This window comes from Arvicanthis niloticus, chromosome 12 (genome assembly GCF_011762505.2).
Source record: "Arvicanthis niloticus isolate mArvNil1 chromosome 12, mArvNil1.pat.X, whole genome shotgun sequence".
Taxonomy (NCBI): Eukaryota; Metazoa; Chordata; class Mammalia; order Rodentia; family Muridae; genus Arvicanthis; species Arvicanthis niloticus.
The window spans coordinates 75629881-75643900 of NC_047669.1; the positions used below are offsets into that span (position 1 = coordinate 75629881).

The following is a 14020-nucleotide window of genomic DNA, read 5'->3' on the forward strand; positions in this document are numbered from 1 at the left end:
CTTTTCGGTGTTTCTTTACTTTTCCCTCCCAAGCTCATCCCTGTAGAGATGATGTGAGGAGGCGGGGCCTGTGAGAGGATGAGGTTAGGGTGTGAGGAGGCGGGGCCTGTGAGAGGATGAGGTTAGGGTGTGAGGAGGCGGGGCCTGTGAGAGGATGACCTTATGCAGTGGAGCTTTAGGATGGGGTCAGTGCCTTATGGAAGGGGCTCTGAAGAGTGTTCTCACCCACTTCTGCCGTCTGAAGGCAGCAATGTGCAACTCGTAGCAGGGTGGGTCCTGACCAGGACCTGACCCCGGGGGCACCCTGGTCTCTCACTTCCAGCCTCCAGCAAGGAGAAACAAAGCTCTGTCCTCATCAGCCTGCCGCACCTACTATGTTACAGCAATGCAAACTGACTACGGTACCAAGTTGTGAGAAACCTGGAAGGTTCACTCCAGTGAAATGTCACCCAAATAGAACATGCTGTGTCCATTAAAAGGTCAGTGTCACAGTAAGAAGTAAGTCCTGCCTCTGGGATTCTTACAGGGTCCATGCTTGCCACTCAGGATCCCAACCTCACATAAAAGCAGCGCCGGGGAGGTGGAGATGAGTGGACCCTGCGGCTCAGGGATCAGCGAGGCTAGCTGATCCCAGAAGCTACGGGCTCAGTGCGGCCCTGTCTCAGAAAAAATGATGGAGAGAGAGCAATTGAGAAAAGCAGCATGTCAACCTCTGACCTCCGCATATACACACACACACACACACACACACACACACACATACGCTCACGTGAACGCGTGCACATACATAACACAAACATACAAACGCAGGAATAACAAACCCTCGAAAAAACGGATGTGGAGATCTCTCTAAGAGAAAAGCAGGCCCCTGTAGTAATTCAACCTGAGGAGCCTGGCGTGTGAAGGGTTAACTTACTCAGGTGTCGAACTGGGATGGCCCAAATAAAATTCCTGGAGAACTTGCCAGAAGAACCCTTCAGTCGTGACTGCTGCAGAAGTCTAACACTGGAATTGTACCCTAAACTTTAATTTAGAGGTAAACATTCAAATAAGGCCAAACCCTGCAATCATTTTCACTCCTAAAGTACTAAATTGCCCCCTTTTTTTTAAATCTCACATTAATTATTCAAGCAATCAACTTCCTAAAGCCCTTTTATTTCACAACTACACTAATATCGCATTAATTTGGGACACTTACCAACAAGTTTTGTTCTCCGCCTGTTACCTGTGTGCACATTAAGAGCATGCAGATAACACACCACGGGCATTAATATGTAAAACGCCAACAAAAGCCATCTGGAAAGCTAATGAATAATCAAGGGATTTCGAATTAAACGACAGGATTTTCCCTCAGAATCTTTAGGACAACACTGTCAAGTCCAATCTATTCGCTCGGCCTCCAGAATCAATTTTTCAAACGCTCTGACAGCTCTAATGGCTTCCACCTGTGTCTCCGGCCTGACTCTTGACTGGCATGCTACCAGCCAGGGTGGGAATGGAGACAAAGCCTCCTATTAGGATCCGGCTGTTTCTCCACTGTGAGGTCACTCAGCCATTAAATTAGTTCCAGCCCAATTTCTGTCCTCTCAGGCTTGGACTTGAGGGGAGGGGGTGCAGGGCGGAGTGAGAAAGGGGAGGAGAGCGTCAGGACTGGCTAGAGAGGCGAGCGAGCGGGCAAGCAGGCAAGCAGGCAAGGGGGCAGAAGGCTGAGGAGCTGGGCTGGCCCCCGACTTTGAAGATCAAAATACTCTTTCCAAAATGACCGTGGCCATTCTCATCTAATGTGACCCCTCCCCACCCCTCCCCAAGAAAATCATAAAAATTCTGGAAACAAGGGTCTCACTGTAGCCCAGGTTGACCTGGAACACATGACACATGTAGCCTAGGCTAGCCTTGAATTCATGGCAATCCTCCTGCCTCAACCTCCTCAGTGCTGGGATCACAGACATGATTTACTATACATGATATCCAAAAGTAGTTCTTCAAGGCTCTTACGGAATTGTTTCTTTCCTTTCCCTTGGTAGGAGAGTCAACTGTCTCTCAAACATTCCTCCCTCCTCAACCTGATCCACAGGACCTCTGTCCTCTGAACACACTGGCCGTTACTTAGAAACAGCAAGTGTGCTTGGTGGCAGCTCTGACGTGGGAACACTTCCAGGTCAGAGGAAGCTGGTGAAGGTGCCAAGACAGCTTCTGATGTTCAATGTCCCCGTCCTCAGAGCTCAGGGAGGGGATGGCACCAAGGTCCCAGAGCCACCGGCGATGCTGTCATGGTCCTGCCATTTTCCCCATCCACTATGAGCCTTATAACAGCACCCAGTAAGCAATAACTGCACAAGAGACTCTTGGTGACCCCACCCCACCCCACAGAAGCATCTGCATTGTCTCTACCATGCCCTCTTCCAGACCAAGAGCAGCAGAACATCTTATGATGTACTTTGGGAACCTGTCCTGAGGCAAGAGTAGTATAAACTCTTGGACACAGTACCTGGCTTATTTCATACAGTGCTGTAGCAGACATGAAAAATTCAGGGATTTAAACAGTGGTAATTAAACATTAAGTAGGAAAATCAAAATTATTCTTTTTTTTTTTTTTTGGTTTTTCGAGACAGGGTTTCTCTGTGTAGTCATGGCTGTCCTGGAACTCACTCTGTAGACCAGGCTAGCCTCAAACTCAGAAATCCGCCTGCCTCTGCCTCCCGAGTGCTGGGATTAAAGGCTTGCACCACCACCGCCCAGCAAAATTATTCTTTAAAGGTAAAAAAAAAAAAAAAAAAATACCCGACCCTTACCGAGTCCGCCAGCACTCATATACAGAGTTAGTTTGTAGTCAGCTGGCTCAGCCTAGGATGGCTTCACAAGTAAGCCATTTCAGTATCTGACAGAGACTTGGCGTAAGTCAATCAAGAACGATTCTATGGCTCACAGAAAAGACAATTCCAAAAATAACAATGATTCATGGTTTGGTTGCCCCGTGATCAAGGGCTCTGTGGCCTCAGGCTGTCCTCACAAGCAGGCTGGCCCCTCATCTTACCAGTAAACAGAACGCACAGGCTCCCTAGATATACCATCAAAGCATACACTTGGGGGTGCTTCTCCCCCAAGTGATGGTGATGGTCCTGTGCCTATCCACATCTAGGCTGCACCACATTTGCAGACAGCTCCCTGGCCTAGCTGTAGGACGTGACCATGGAGCACTCGGAGGTTTGCTGGGCCAGACACAGCCTGGATCCTGTATCTTGGGACTCTACCCAACAGCTGAGCTAACTGAACGTGGAAATAACACAGAAAGAAAAATAAAGGCCTCTGGACTCCCACAGAGGCAGCAGCACAGACCAATATATCCAGAAGACTCTCCCCTTACAACAGAGCAAGGTAAAAGTCACAGCCAGGAAGACAAGCCAGAGAACATGACTGGACAGAGGATAAAGACTGAAATTGCCTGTCCAACCTAAGAAATCAGACAGCATGGCCAAGTCTAATGACTGCAGAAGAATTGCCCACTGATCAAGTGTTTACTTTTTGTTTTTGGAAGGGAGAGCCATGTGCCCTTTGACTGCCTCTAGTAATCAGTAAGCAATTCTTAACTTCCTATTGCTCCAATGCCTAGAGTCACAGGGTTGGGACAGAAGGTGAAGGGTCATCATAACTTCCAGATGAACCTGGTGTCACACCCAGAGACCAAATAAAGGCTCCCAGCATCTCTTGCTGCAGCGTGGAGATCATGTGGTCCTTGCTGTAGCGTGGGGGTCACGTGGGCTTTGCAGCAGAAGCAACAATACAATGAGTGCCAATGCCTCTATCATGTGAGAAATCTCCGAATCTCCCTAGATTTACAGTAACAGAAGGGTGCCTTTAAAGATAGTAAGAAAGCAATAAAAAAAGCTACTGTTTCCTAAAGAGTCTCAGGCGAGAGGGATGGCTCAGTTAGAGCACTGGGCTGCTCTTCCAGAGGTCCTGAGTTCAATTCCCAGCAACGACATGGTGGCTCACAACCATCTGTATGGGATCTGACCCCTCTTCTGGTGTGTCTGAGGACAGAGCACTCATGTACATGTAACTATCCCCACCAGTGATGGCCTATGGACACTGGGACTCTAACGTATTCACAACACAGTGTCCAGCTGCTTTTTCTTAGAATGAACATTGCCATGAAGACTTCTGTCACCACATATCTGTCCACCACTTTAGAAATGACCAACCTTCAGTTGGATCCACAGACACCTCATAGAGAAACGGCTCAGTTGATAGAGTTTCTGCCACACACACAGAAGTACCTGAGTTTGGCTCCACAGCAGCAATCTAAGGAAGCCGGGTGTGGTGTCCACACCTGTGCTGGGGAGGAGTGGGGACGGGTGGATCCCTGAGATTTGCTGGTCGGCTAATCCCGTCAAATTAGTGAGCTCCAGGTTCACTAGAATCCTATCTCAAAAAGTAAGGTGAAAAACAGCAGAGGAACCGCCACCCTCTGGCCTCCGTGTGCACACGCACATACATGAACACCACAAAGACTACAAATACATAAAAACCATATTTGTTTCTTAGGTTTTTTTGTCTGTACATAAGCCATGTGACTTGGCATGGCCATGAGTTAGGAACATATGTGTAGCTTCTAGTAAGAGTCCAGATAGACTGCAACCCAACCAGTTCTGCTCCACCCCTGCCATCGAGCACACTATACACCACTGTGACAGGAACACAGGGCTGTCCACGGATGGTCACCAAGCATCAAGAGATGATGAATGATATTGTTCAACTCACTAGCTCAGCACCACTCCAGTGTCTACGTGAGGTACATGGTATAGATCTGTGATACATGAGGGACATGGTATAGATCTGTGATACATGAGGCACATGGTATAGATCTGTGATACATGAGGGACATGGTATAGATCTGTGATACATGAGGGACACAGTATGGATCTGTGGTGGTCTGAATAAGATATGTCCCACAGGCTCTAGCCTTTGAACTCTTGGTTCCCAGTTGGTGGCTCTGTTTGGAAAGGCCTAGGAGGTGTGGTGTTGCCGGAAGAAGTATGACCCTGGTGGCAGGCTTTTTAGGTTTCACTTTGGGGGTCACCTGCCACCCCCAGTTTACAGTCTGCTTCCTGCTTTCCATTTGAAATGTGAGCTCTCAGTTGCTCCAGTTACCATGCTTGCCTGCTGCCCTGCTTCCCTATTGTGACAGCATGAACTCCTATCCCTCTTGAACCGAAAACCCAAATAAACCCTTCCTTCTATAGGCTGCCTCAGTCAGAGTGTGTTACCATAGCAACAGGGAAGCAGCTGGTAGAGAAATGTAACACCACACCAACTGGTTGCATGCTTGGAACACAACAGTCTGAGGTTTGCCTCCTCTGTCACTTGGTTCCTTCGAGCATCATTCTGCATCCTTCTGGAATGTGGTGTTTTGAATATGCTTGACCCAGGGAGTAGCACTATTAGGAGGTGTGGCCTTGATGGAGTAGGTCTGGCCTTGTCAGAGGAGGTGTGCCACTGTGGGGTTGGGCAATGAGACTCTCCTCCTAACCACTTGGGAGCCAGTCTCTCCTAGCAGCCTTCAGATGAAGATGCAGAACTCTCAGCTCTGCCTGCACCATGTCTGCCTGGATGCTGCATGTTCCCACCTTGATGATAATGGACTGAACCTCTGAACCTGTAAGCCAGCCCCAATTAAACGCTGTCCTTATAAGAGCTGCTTTAGTCATGGTGTCTGTTCACAGCAGTAAAACCAAAACTAAAACGTGGCACTAAGGAGACCTCATCAGATGCCGCTTCCTGACAGCTACAGGCACTAGGGACTTGTATTTCCATAGGCTGCTGTGAGCAACTGTCTCTGGGAGTGCCAGGAAGAAACTCACATAGACGGTGGAAAGGACAGCTGCCCATCCGGTACATGCCCTGCAGAGGGACCAACAATAAAGCCATTTCACTGCCTGTGCTTGCCACAGACCAGACTAGAAGAGAGAGACAGATTACTCACTAACTGAGGAAAACAGAAATACTTTTCACTTGGGGGAAAATAAAACTGAAAAAACTAATACCTACAGCAACACAAATTAACCAACTAACCAAAACCCACTAACCTAATTAAGTAATTAATATGGCTCACCTTATAGCTTGTTCCTCAGTGTCCCCTGCTCTACCCCTCCTCTGCTGATTCCCCTACATATTCTATACGCTGTGACTGTGCCTCTGCCTCCTGTGTGAGTCAGGAGCACACTAGCTACTTACTTCAGTATCACATACAATAATTAACTCTATTCCACGTATAATTAGAACAAAGGCAACATTTTCGTACAATAAATTGCATGTCTATCTAATGACCCCTAAGGGTAAACCCTGGGAACTGGATTCAGTTATTTCTGGAGTTGTTAGTTTTCAGTTTTGAGTCCACATCCAGAGAAGACCCTCTTTCTGGTCTCTCGATTCTACCCAACACCTTAAACTAAATTCGTATTCATTAGTACGGATAATTTGTGGCATTTAGAGAAATCCCTCTCAACTGTTTTCCACATTTTAACTTCAAACAGAGGCCACAGAATAGAAACAGAAATGAAAGCTTAGCGTAGGAATGAATATCAAACAACCAAATGGGATGAGAGAGAGTCTGGAACCCGGCTGGCTAGGACTGGACCAGGACCGTTTGCAAAGCACAAAGTCTCAATGTATTTCCATTTAACCCGGTTGTGTGTCACTCTGACAGACTCTTAGCACCCTGCAGAATGTCCTAGATTAAATGTTTCACACTGATTACGACACAAAGAAAATGGTCACCCGGCCACGATCACCCAGCCACAGCCACCCGGCCACGGCCACCCGGCCATGGCTACCCGGTCACGGCTACCTGTTGAGCTATTTTTCATCATTTCCTTCAAGGGCATTTGGAATTGGCTGATTAAAGGAATAGCACCAGCCACAAAAGCCCTGTGTAAAACACCAGCTCCAAGCTCCGAGCTCCAATCCAAGCGCTTCTTTTAATTCCTCTTTTTATGGGTCAGGAGGAAGGGGGCGGGAATGGGGGTGCGAGGGATAGGCAGACCTCTGGGTACAGAGAACAGGCATCAGTGGACACCTTGGCCAGGCCTGGCTGGAACTCACCCATCCAGGAGACTCATGGTCGTGGACGTCACTTCTGCAAACAGAATTACTTTCCCAAGGCGCGTGGTCTGCAGGTTCTGTCGATAGGTCTCTAGGTTAAAGTGCTCTGAGAAGAAGGCTTCTGGGTCGGTGACCACGGGGATGGAAGATGGGGTGATCTCCGCTTCAGATGTGTAGGAGGAAACAAACTTAAGGGAGAGCTTGCTGGATTTTATGATTCCTTCAGGATCCGAGTGCTTCCCGAGCCACTGCATAAATGGATCCTGGATTTCCTGTCATAAGAAGGGGAAGACTTATGACTTGAGGTACTGACAGTAGTGTTTCCTGAAAATGCTGTCTGGGTAACTTAGGTACTTCCTAAGTCCTAACAAAGGAGCCATGAGAGCAGAGTCCACAGTCTAAACCCACACAATATGTTAAACTGAGAACTGTGGTTTCAATTCTGTCTCCCAGAATTCATACATTAGAAACTTAATGGTGTTTTAGGATGAGACTTTTGAGATATGACTGAGTGGAGGGTCTGCGCCCTCTCAAGTGGATTAATCCATTAGTGGGTCACTGGGTCACTGCGTGAGTCAGTTAGCTCAAAAGTGGGTCGGGTCTGTAATGAAAGCTAAGGTAGCCACCTTCTAGAAGCTGCTTGCCATTTGACATTCGCAGCACTCCCTGTGGGCTCTGCAGAGTTCTCTGTCACCAGCAAAGAGGCCTTCACTCAGTCACACACACACACACACACACACACACACACACACACACACACACGCACGCACAGTGCATGCACTCACATACACGTTTACATTCTCAGCCTCCAAACTGTGAGGAATTAAGTTCCCTGTGAACCACCCAGCCCTAACAGAGTAGGATTCTAACTATGTTTACGGTTTAGGAATTATCCACCAGGATCCAAGGAAACGAGGCGAGCCCGTCCGTCATTTCCTTTCTAACTCAGTCCTATCCCAGCACACATCAGAAGTCTCTCTGGCTCTAGAGTTCCTATTTATCTACTACTCTGTGAAGTCTACAAAGCAACAGCAAAGAAAAGGGAGGGGAGGAGGGAGGGAAAAGAAAAGGAAAGAGAAAAAGAAAAAGAGAAAAGACAAACCATCACCCTTACATCTTTATACTTTTGCCTCACATTGTAACTTATTCGCCAACCTGAAAACAAACCCCAGGCAGAAGTCTCGGAAGGCAAAGTGCCCTCACACAAGGGTCTGAGCTCCGTCTCTAGAAGACACGCTGCCTGCGTGTAAAGGCAGCTGGACACTGTCACCAGCAAAGGGGAAACCGTGTGGCACCCTGAGCTGCTTTCCTTTGTCCTAACTGTGACGGCAGAAAAGACAGTGCTTAACCCAGAGTCTCCAGCCCAGATCTAAGGGGGGGCTCGAGGCCAGGACGAGGCTGCCATGCGCATCTGCAGAGGTCAGAGACCTTACTTTGGGATGGTCATCAAGAACTGTGTAGATTCCTTCCCAAAAAGGCCTGCACAAAACAGATCCAGGTGTTTTAAAAGATGGTATCACTTTTTTTGTATGTGTTCAAGTGTCTGTCTATCTGTCTGTCTGTGCAGCACATGTTTATAGTTCCCACAGAGGCCAGAAGAGAACATCAGATCCTCTGGAACTGGAATTACAGACAGTTGTGAAGCACAGTGTGGGTGCTGGGAACCAAAACCAAGTCCTCTGCAAGAACAGCGTTGTCCTCTTAACCACAGTCATCTCTCCAGCCCCGAGAGCCAGGGTTTTAGAACCATGCAAATGTCAGAACTTTCAAAATAAAATAAAAGAGTGTCCTCTTCTCCATTAATATTACACGTGTGCCCCAAAGCTCCCCACACTCCAAAGAAAGGGCACCCAACTAATCACTGCCCACCAGCCTTTAGAACTCACTTCTAGGTTGTAGGAAACATCAAGCAGACAGGAACAACTAATAATAATACCGGAAGAAATCCAGATAGTGAGACACACTGCAGACCTACAGAGCAGGCGGGAGTCCTGAGCAAAATGGAATGAGGAGTGATACAGAGTGACAGAGGTGGCCACTGTGTAGACTGTTCAGAGGGCTCAGTGGATGAGAGTCGGTGGGACCAGGAGTGATGTGCACGTCTGCACCCAGGACACAGGAGGCTGAGACACAGGAGGCTGAGACACAGTGCCTATAGCAACCATGACACAGGAGGCTGGGACACAGGAGGCTGAGACACAGCACCTATAGCAACCATGACACAGGAGGCTGGGACACAGAGCCTACTGCACCCAGGACACAGGAGGCTGGGACACAGTGCCTACTGCACCCAAGATACAGGCAGCTGGGACATAGCACCTACTGCACCCATGGCCACAACAGGCTGGGACACAAAGCCTACTGCAACCATGCCACAGGCAGTTATCAGTTTAAGGGACACAGGAGGCTTGGGACACAGCAACTATCATTTTGAGGGCAACCTGGGCCACATAGTAAGGCCGTGTGTCAGAAAACACACAAAAGACCTACTGAAATGCAATCAGTCATTCTTTATTGGATTCCTATTGGAATAAAGTAGCTGGAAAAGACATGAAGCAATCAGATAACCGGAACACAGGAAATATGTGTACTTGTAGTAACAAATTTATTTGAATAGGTATGGGAAGACACTGTGGCACTGTAGGAAAATGTCGCTAACATTTATAAATGTGCATATGTCACAGTATACATGATTTATCTCCAACATGGTGGAAGCCTGTAAGGCCACAGGATGCTATTACACAGAGGTGACAGGTACCAGGAATGTTGGTTAAATGTTTCTCCCCCGATCTCCTCCACGTTTAAGATTGGGCATGGTTTGTTTGTTTGTTTGTTTGTTTGTTTGACAAACTCAGTTAAGATACATTAGCCACCTACAAATTTATCCACTCAACAAATATCCATTCAACAAGCATTCATTCAACAAATAATCCCGGGCAGGTCATTTTGTGGCCTCTGAGGAAGCAGCAGAAAGTAAAGGGGACCTCCCTGTCTCAGAGGGCTTCTTATGAGTGAGCCAAAAGCCCACTGGGCGGGTGCTAGACAGAGAAGAGAGTTAAGGGAAGAAATAAACATGAGAAGGAACATGTTGGAGGCTAGCTAGTCACTGGGAGTGGCCATTAGGAAAATGGCAGCATTAGGAAAGACCTGGGGGGTGGTGGGAAGGGAGAGAAGGAGAGAAGGAGGGAGAGAGGGAGGTGGGGAGGAAAGAAGAAGGCTTAGCTGTCTACTTTGTGTCAGAGTTCTATGATGCTCGCACAGCAAGGAAATCAACACATCCCCCAGAACATATCTGCGTCATTATGCAATGCTTGACTGCAATGACGTCATTTGTATTTAGTAGGGAGAACGGATTCCAGAAGAACAGGGCAGATGCTCCAAGAAGACAAGCATGGAGATAGCAAGAAAGGGGAAAGGATCTGGAAGAACAGAGGCTAAGGAGGTGGAGCAGCAAAGAGACAGGGGAGCCCACCTGGAAAGCAACAGGAAGCCCATACGATGAGGCAACTCTGTGAGAACAGGATCCCTGCCCTGACTTCTGGGCTGGGCTGACAGAAAGGGAAGAAGCAGATGGAGGGGGAGTGAGGTCACAGGCTGAAGCTGCACGACAGCACACATGGTGAGAACATGCTCCCCACACAGGCTACAGCATCTGCTAACAGGTCATACTTAGAATGTTATCAAAATGGGGAAGCCAGGCTCAGTGAGATGGCTTGGTGGGGAAAGGTTCCCAACAAGTCTGACAACTGGAGTTCAATTCCTGGAACCCACACCAAGGTAGAAAAAGAGACTAATGTCACAAAGTTGTCCTCTGACCTGTACATACATGCTGTACACACAAATGCATGTGCACACATACACATACACAGATATACAAACACAAACACACAATATTATCATATATACACACACACAGAGAGACACGCACACACACATACACACAATCATCATCATGTACACACAGAATAATAATAAACATATAAAATTTTAAGTGGGGAGGTCAAATGTGAGCACAAGATTCCTGGTCTAGACACTGAAGGACAGTTGTTACCAGCAGACATCCAGGGACCTGGTGTGCGAGGAGCTGAGGGTCAGCATGGCTGTGCTCGTTTGAGGGCTACTGGGATAACATTGCAGTTGAGTGAATGAATTCAGAATTCCATTCACAGTGAAATGGGCAGAGAGGATCTGTGAGCCAGGGGAGAGAGCAACGCAGGTTCAAAGTCTCTTCCTTGTGCACGGTTCCTCACAATCTAGGTTAGACTCCCACAGGCCTTCAGCGACCTTACGGCCCTCATCGTAACTGGTAGGCCTCTTATTCAATGTCCCCCTGTCCTGTTAGAACTAGAATTCCATAAAGGCCACACATGTATATTGTGTCAGGACATCCAGGATCAATTCTGGCAAATACCTAACAATCATTCATGGTGGGAATTCACATTAAGTCCGCAACCAAGGCAACTATACGAGGAACAGGCACATACACACAGATATACACAGTGTGCACATCTACCTGGCTCCAGGCAGACCCCTCTAAGGGCAATGAGGCAATGTCATCTTTTGTGTGTGTGTGTGTGTGCATGTGTACATGCACTTGTTGGGTATATTGGCTGGCTTGGGTATCAACTTGACACAGGCTAGAGTCATCAAAGAAGAAGGAAACTCAATTGAGGAAATGCCTCCGAGAGATCCAGCTGTAGGTCATTTTCTTAATTAGTGATGGAGGGTGGTGCCATCTTTGGGTTGGTGGTCCTGGGTTCTATAAGAAAGCAGGCTGAGCAAGCCAGGAGGAGCAAGTCAGTCAGCAGCATCCTCCACGGCCTCCGCATCAGCTCCTGTTCCAGGCTCCCGCCCTGTGTGAGTGCCTGTCCCTACCTCCTCCAGTGATGAACTATGATGTAGAAGTGTAAGAAGAATAAACCGTTTCTTCTCCAAGTTGCTTTTTGGTCATGGCGTTTCACTGCAACAATAGATACCCTGACTAAGACATGGAGGTTGGAGACACCGTGTGTGGGATGGGTACTCTCCTTTCACCCTGAGGGTTCTTGATCTACAGATTCAATGTAATTACAATCAAACTCTCAAGCACCTTTTTCTTTATATATATATATGAATTGAAAACTTATACTAAAATGAAGAATACTTAAAATGGAGAATACTTAAAATGATTAGAATGTTTAATAGGATCTCAGAAAGGAAGAAGTTAGAAGACTATTACCTTTTTCACAGCTTTTTTTTTTAATAAAGCCACAGTAGTGGGGACACATTGGCTCTGTACAGACACAAGGATGCAAAAGCAGGACAGAGTCCAGAAAAGTGGGGCCATACATTTGACCGACTATTTTGCAAAGGTACTAAAAATACAATTAAATCAATAAAATAGGGCAATGCCTTTCTTAAGGCATCTTGATATCTTAAGATATATAATTTCTCAGAGGGGACAAAATATAAATGAATGTTAAAAGGGGAAAAATGTGACACATTAGACTTCAAAGGCAGCAATCCAAAAGGAAGAGGAAGCAGTACCAGCCACTCTCCAAGAATTAACAGGCAGGGCTGGGGACCAGGCTGGACGGCAGAGCACACGGGGAGGCTATGCACAGCGCTGGGCTTGTTCCTCAGGATGGAGGGAGGAGAAGAGGATAGAGGAGAATATTAAAGAAGAAAGGGGAGGCAAGCAAACCAGGGAAACGCTTCTCAGTGCGCCGTCAGACACAGAACTTTTATCTAAAATATATTTTTAAACTCTTAAAATCTGCAAGAAAACAACTTAAAACATGGGCAAAATTTCTGGACGAACACTGCCCAAAAGAGAAGAGGAGACAACCAGTAAGTATGAGGAAACCGCTTAGCACAGTTTGCTGCCCAGAAATGCAAATGAAAACCCACAGTGAGGTGAGATTCCTACGCATCCACTGAAATGACCAAGGCTTAAATCCTGATGCCGCCGTGTGCCAGCAAACTGCAAAGCAAACAGAACTCTGAGAAAATAAAAGGACACCGTGATTTTGGAAAACAGTTTAGCTGGTTGCAAAGTCTTGCTCTGGCTGACCCAGAATTCTCTGTAGAGACCGGGCTACTCCGTCTTGAGGGTATATCGATCTACTTGCCTCTGCTTCCCAAGTGCTGGGACTAAAACCATGAGACACCATGCCCGGTCCTAGCAGTTTCTTATAAAGGAACATGTATCATACAGTCAAAATGCAGTTCTTAAAATACTGGTCCAAGAGAGTGAACCCACAGATTCACACACAGACCTTCATTTGAGTGTCTATGACACTTTAGTCAATAGCCACAAGGCACAGACCCAAATGTCCAACAGTAGGAGACAAATAAATAAATAAATGATGGTCTATCAAAACACTGGAGCATGACAAAGCAATAAAAATAAATGAACAGCAGAGCATGACTCAGCAATAAAAGTGCTCACCAGAGCATGACTCGGCAATAAAAATGATGACCTACTCACATATGAACATGTAATGACTCTAGAAAACGGCACCAATCAAAAAATAAGACAGTCTAGGGAACTGGTAAAGTGTTTGCCTTGCAAGAATGAAAGCCCACCCTAAGGAAGCTAGGTGTGGTGGCGCACACTCAGTAGACACTGGAGTCCCAAGTCCATCACTGAGGCAGGAAACACAGGTACATTCCTAGGGCTCACTGACTACCTGTCCTCACTATTTGGCAATTTCCAGAGGAATAAGAGACTCTGCCTCAAAAAGAAAAAAGAGGGAAGGTGTGAGGGGGGTGGGGCTCACCACTGACCTCTGCATGCTCACACATAGGAAGATAAACAGGTACAACAGGATCCTATCTAGGCAGCATTTCAGAAAGGCCAGGCTCACGATCCATGGGCTGGGCATGGGGTGAGAGCTCAGGGGGATCCAGAGATCGGAACTGGGAAATGGGCTGCACA

The 14020-nt window shown here is 47.2% G+C and overlaps 1 protein-coding gene across 7 annotated transcripts in view; it reads right to left on the reverse strand.

Moving 5' to 3' along the window:
* The window catches only part of Hlcs (holocarboxylase synthetase), a 179174-nt gene that overhangs the window by 106348 nt on the left and 58806 nt on the right, over window positions 1-14020 (reverse strand). For all 7 annotated transcript variants that reach the window (XM_076943179.1, XM_076943178.1, XM_076943181.1 and 4 more), the window contains exon 6: window positions 7102-7373. In XM_076943179.1, the coding sequence (XP_076799294.1) occupies window positions 7102-7373 (272 nt within the window). The remainder of the gene's footprint in view (window positions 1-7101; window positions 7374-14020) is intronic.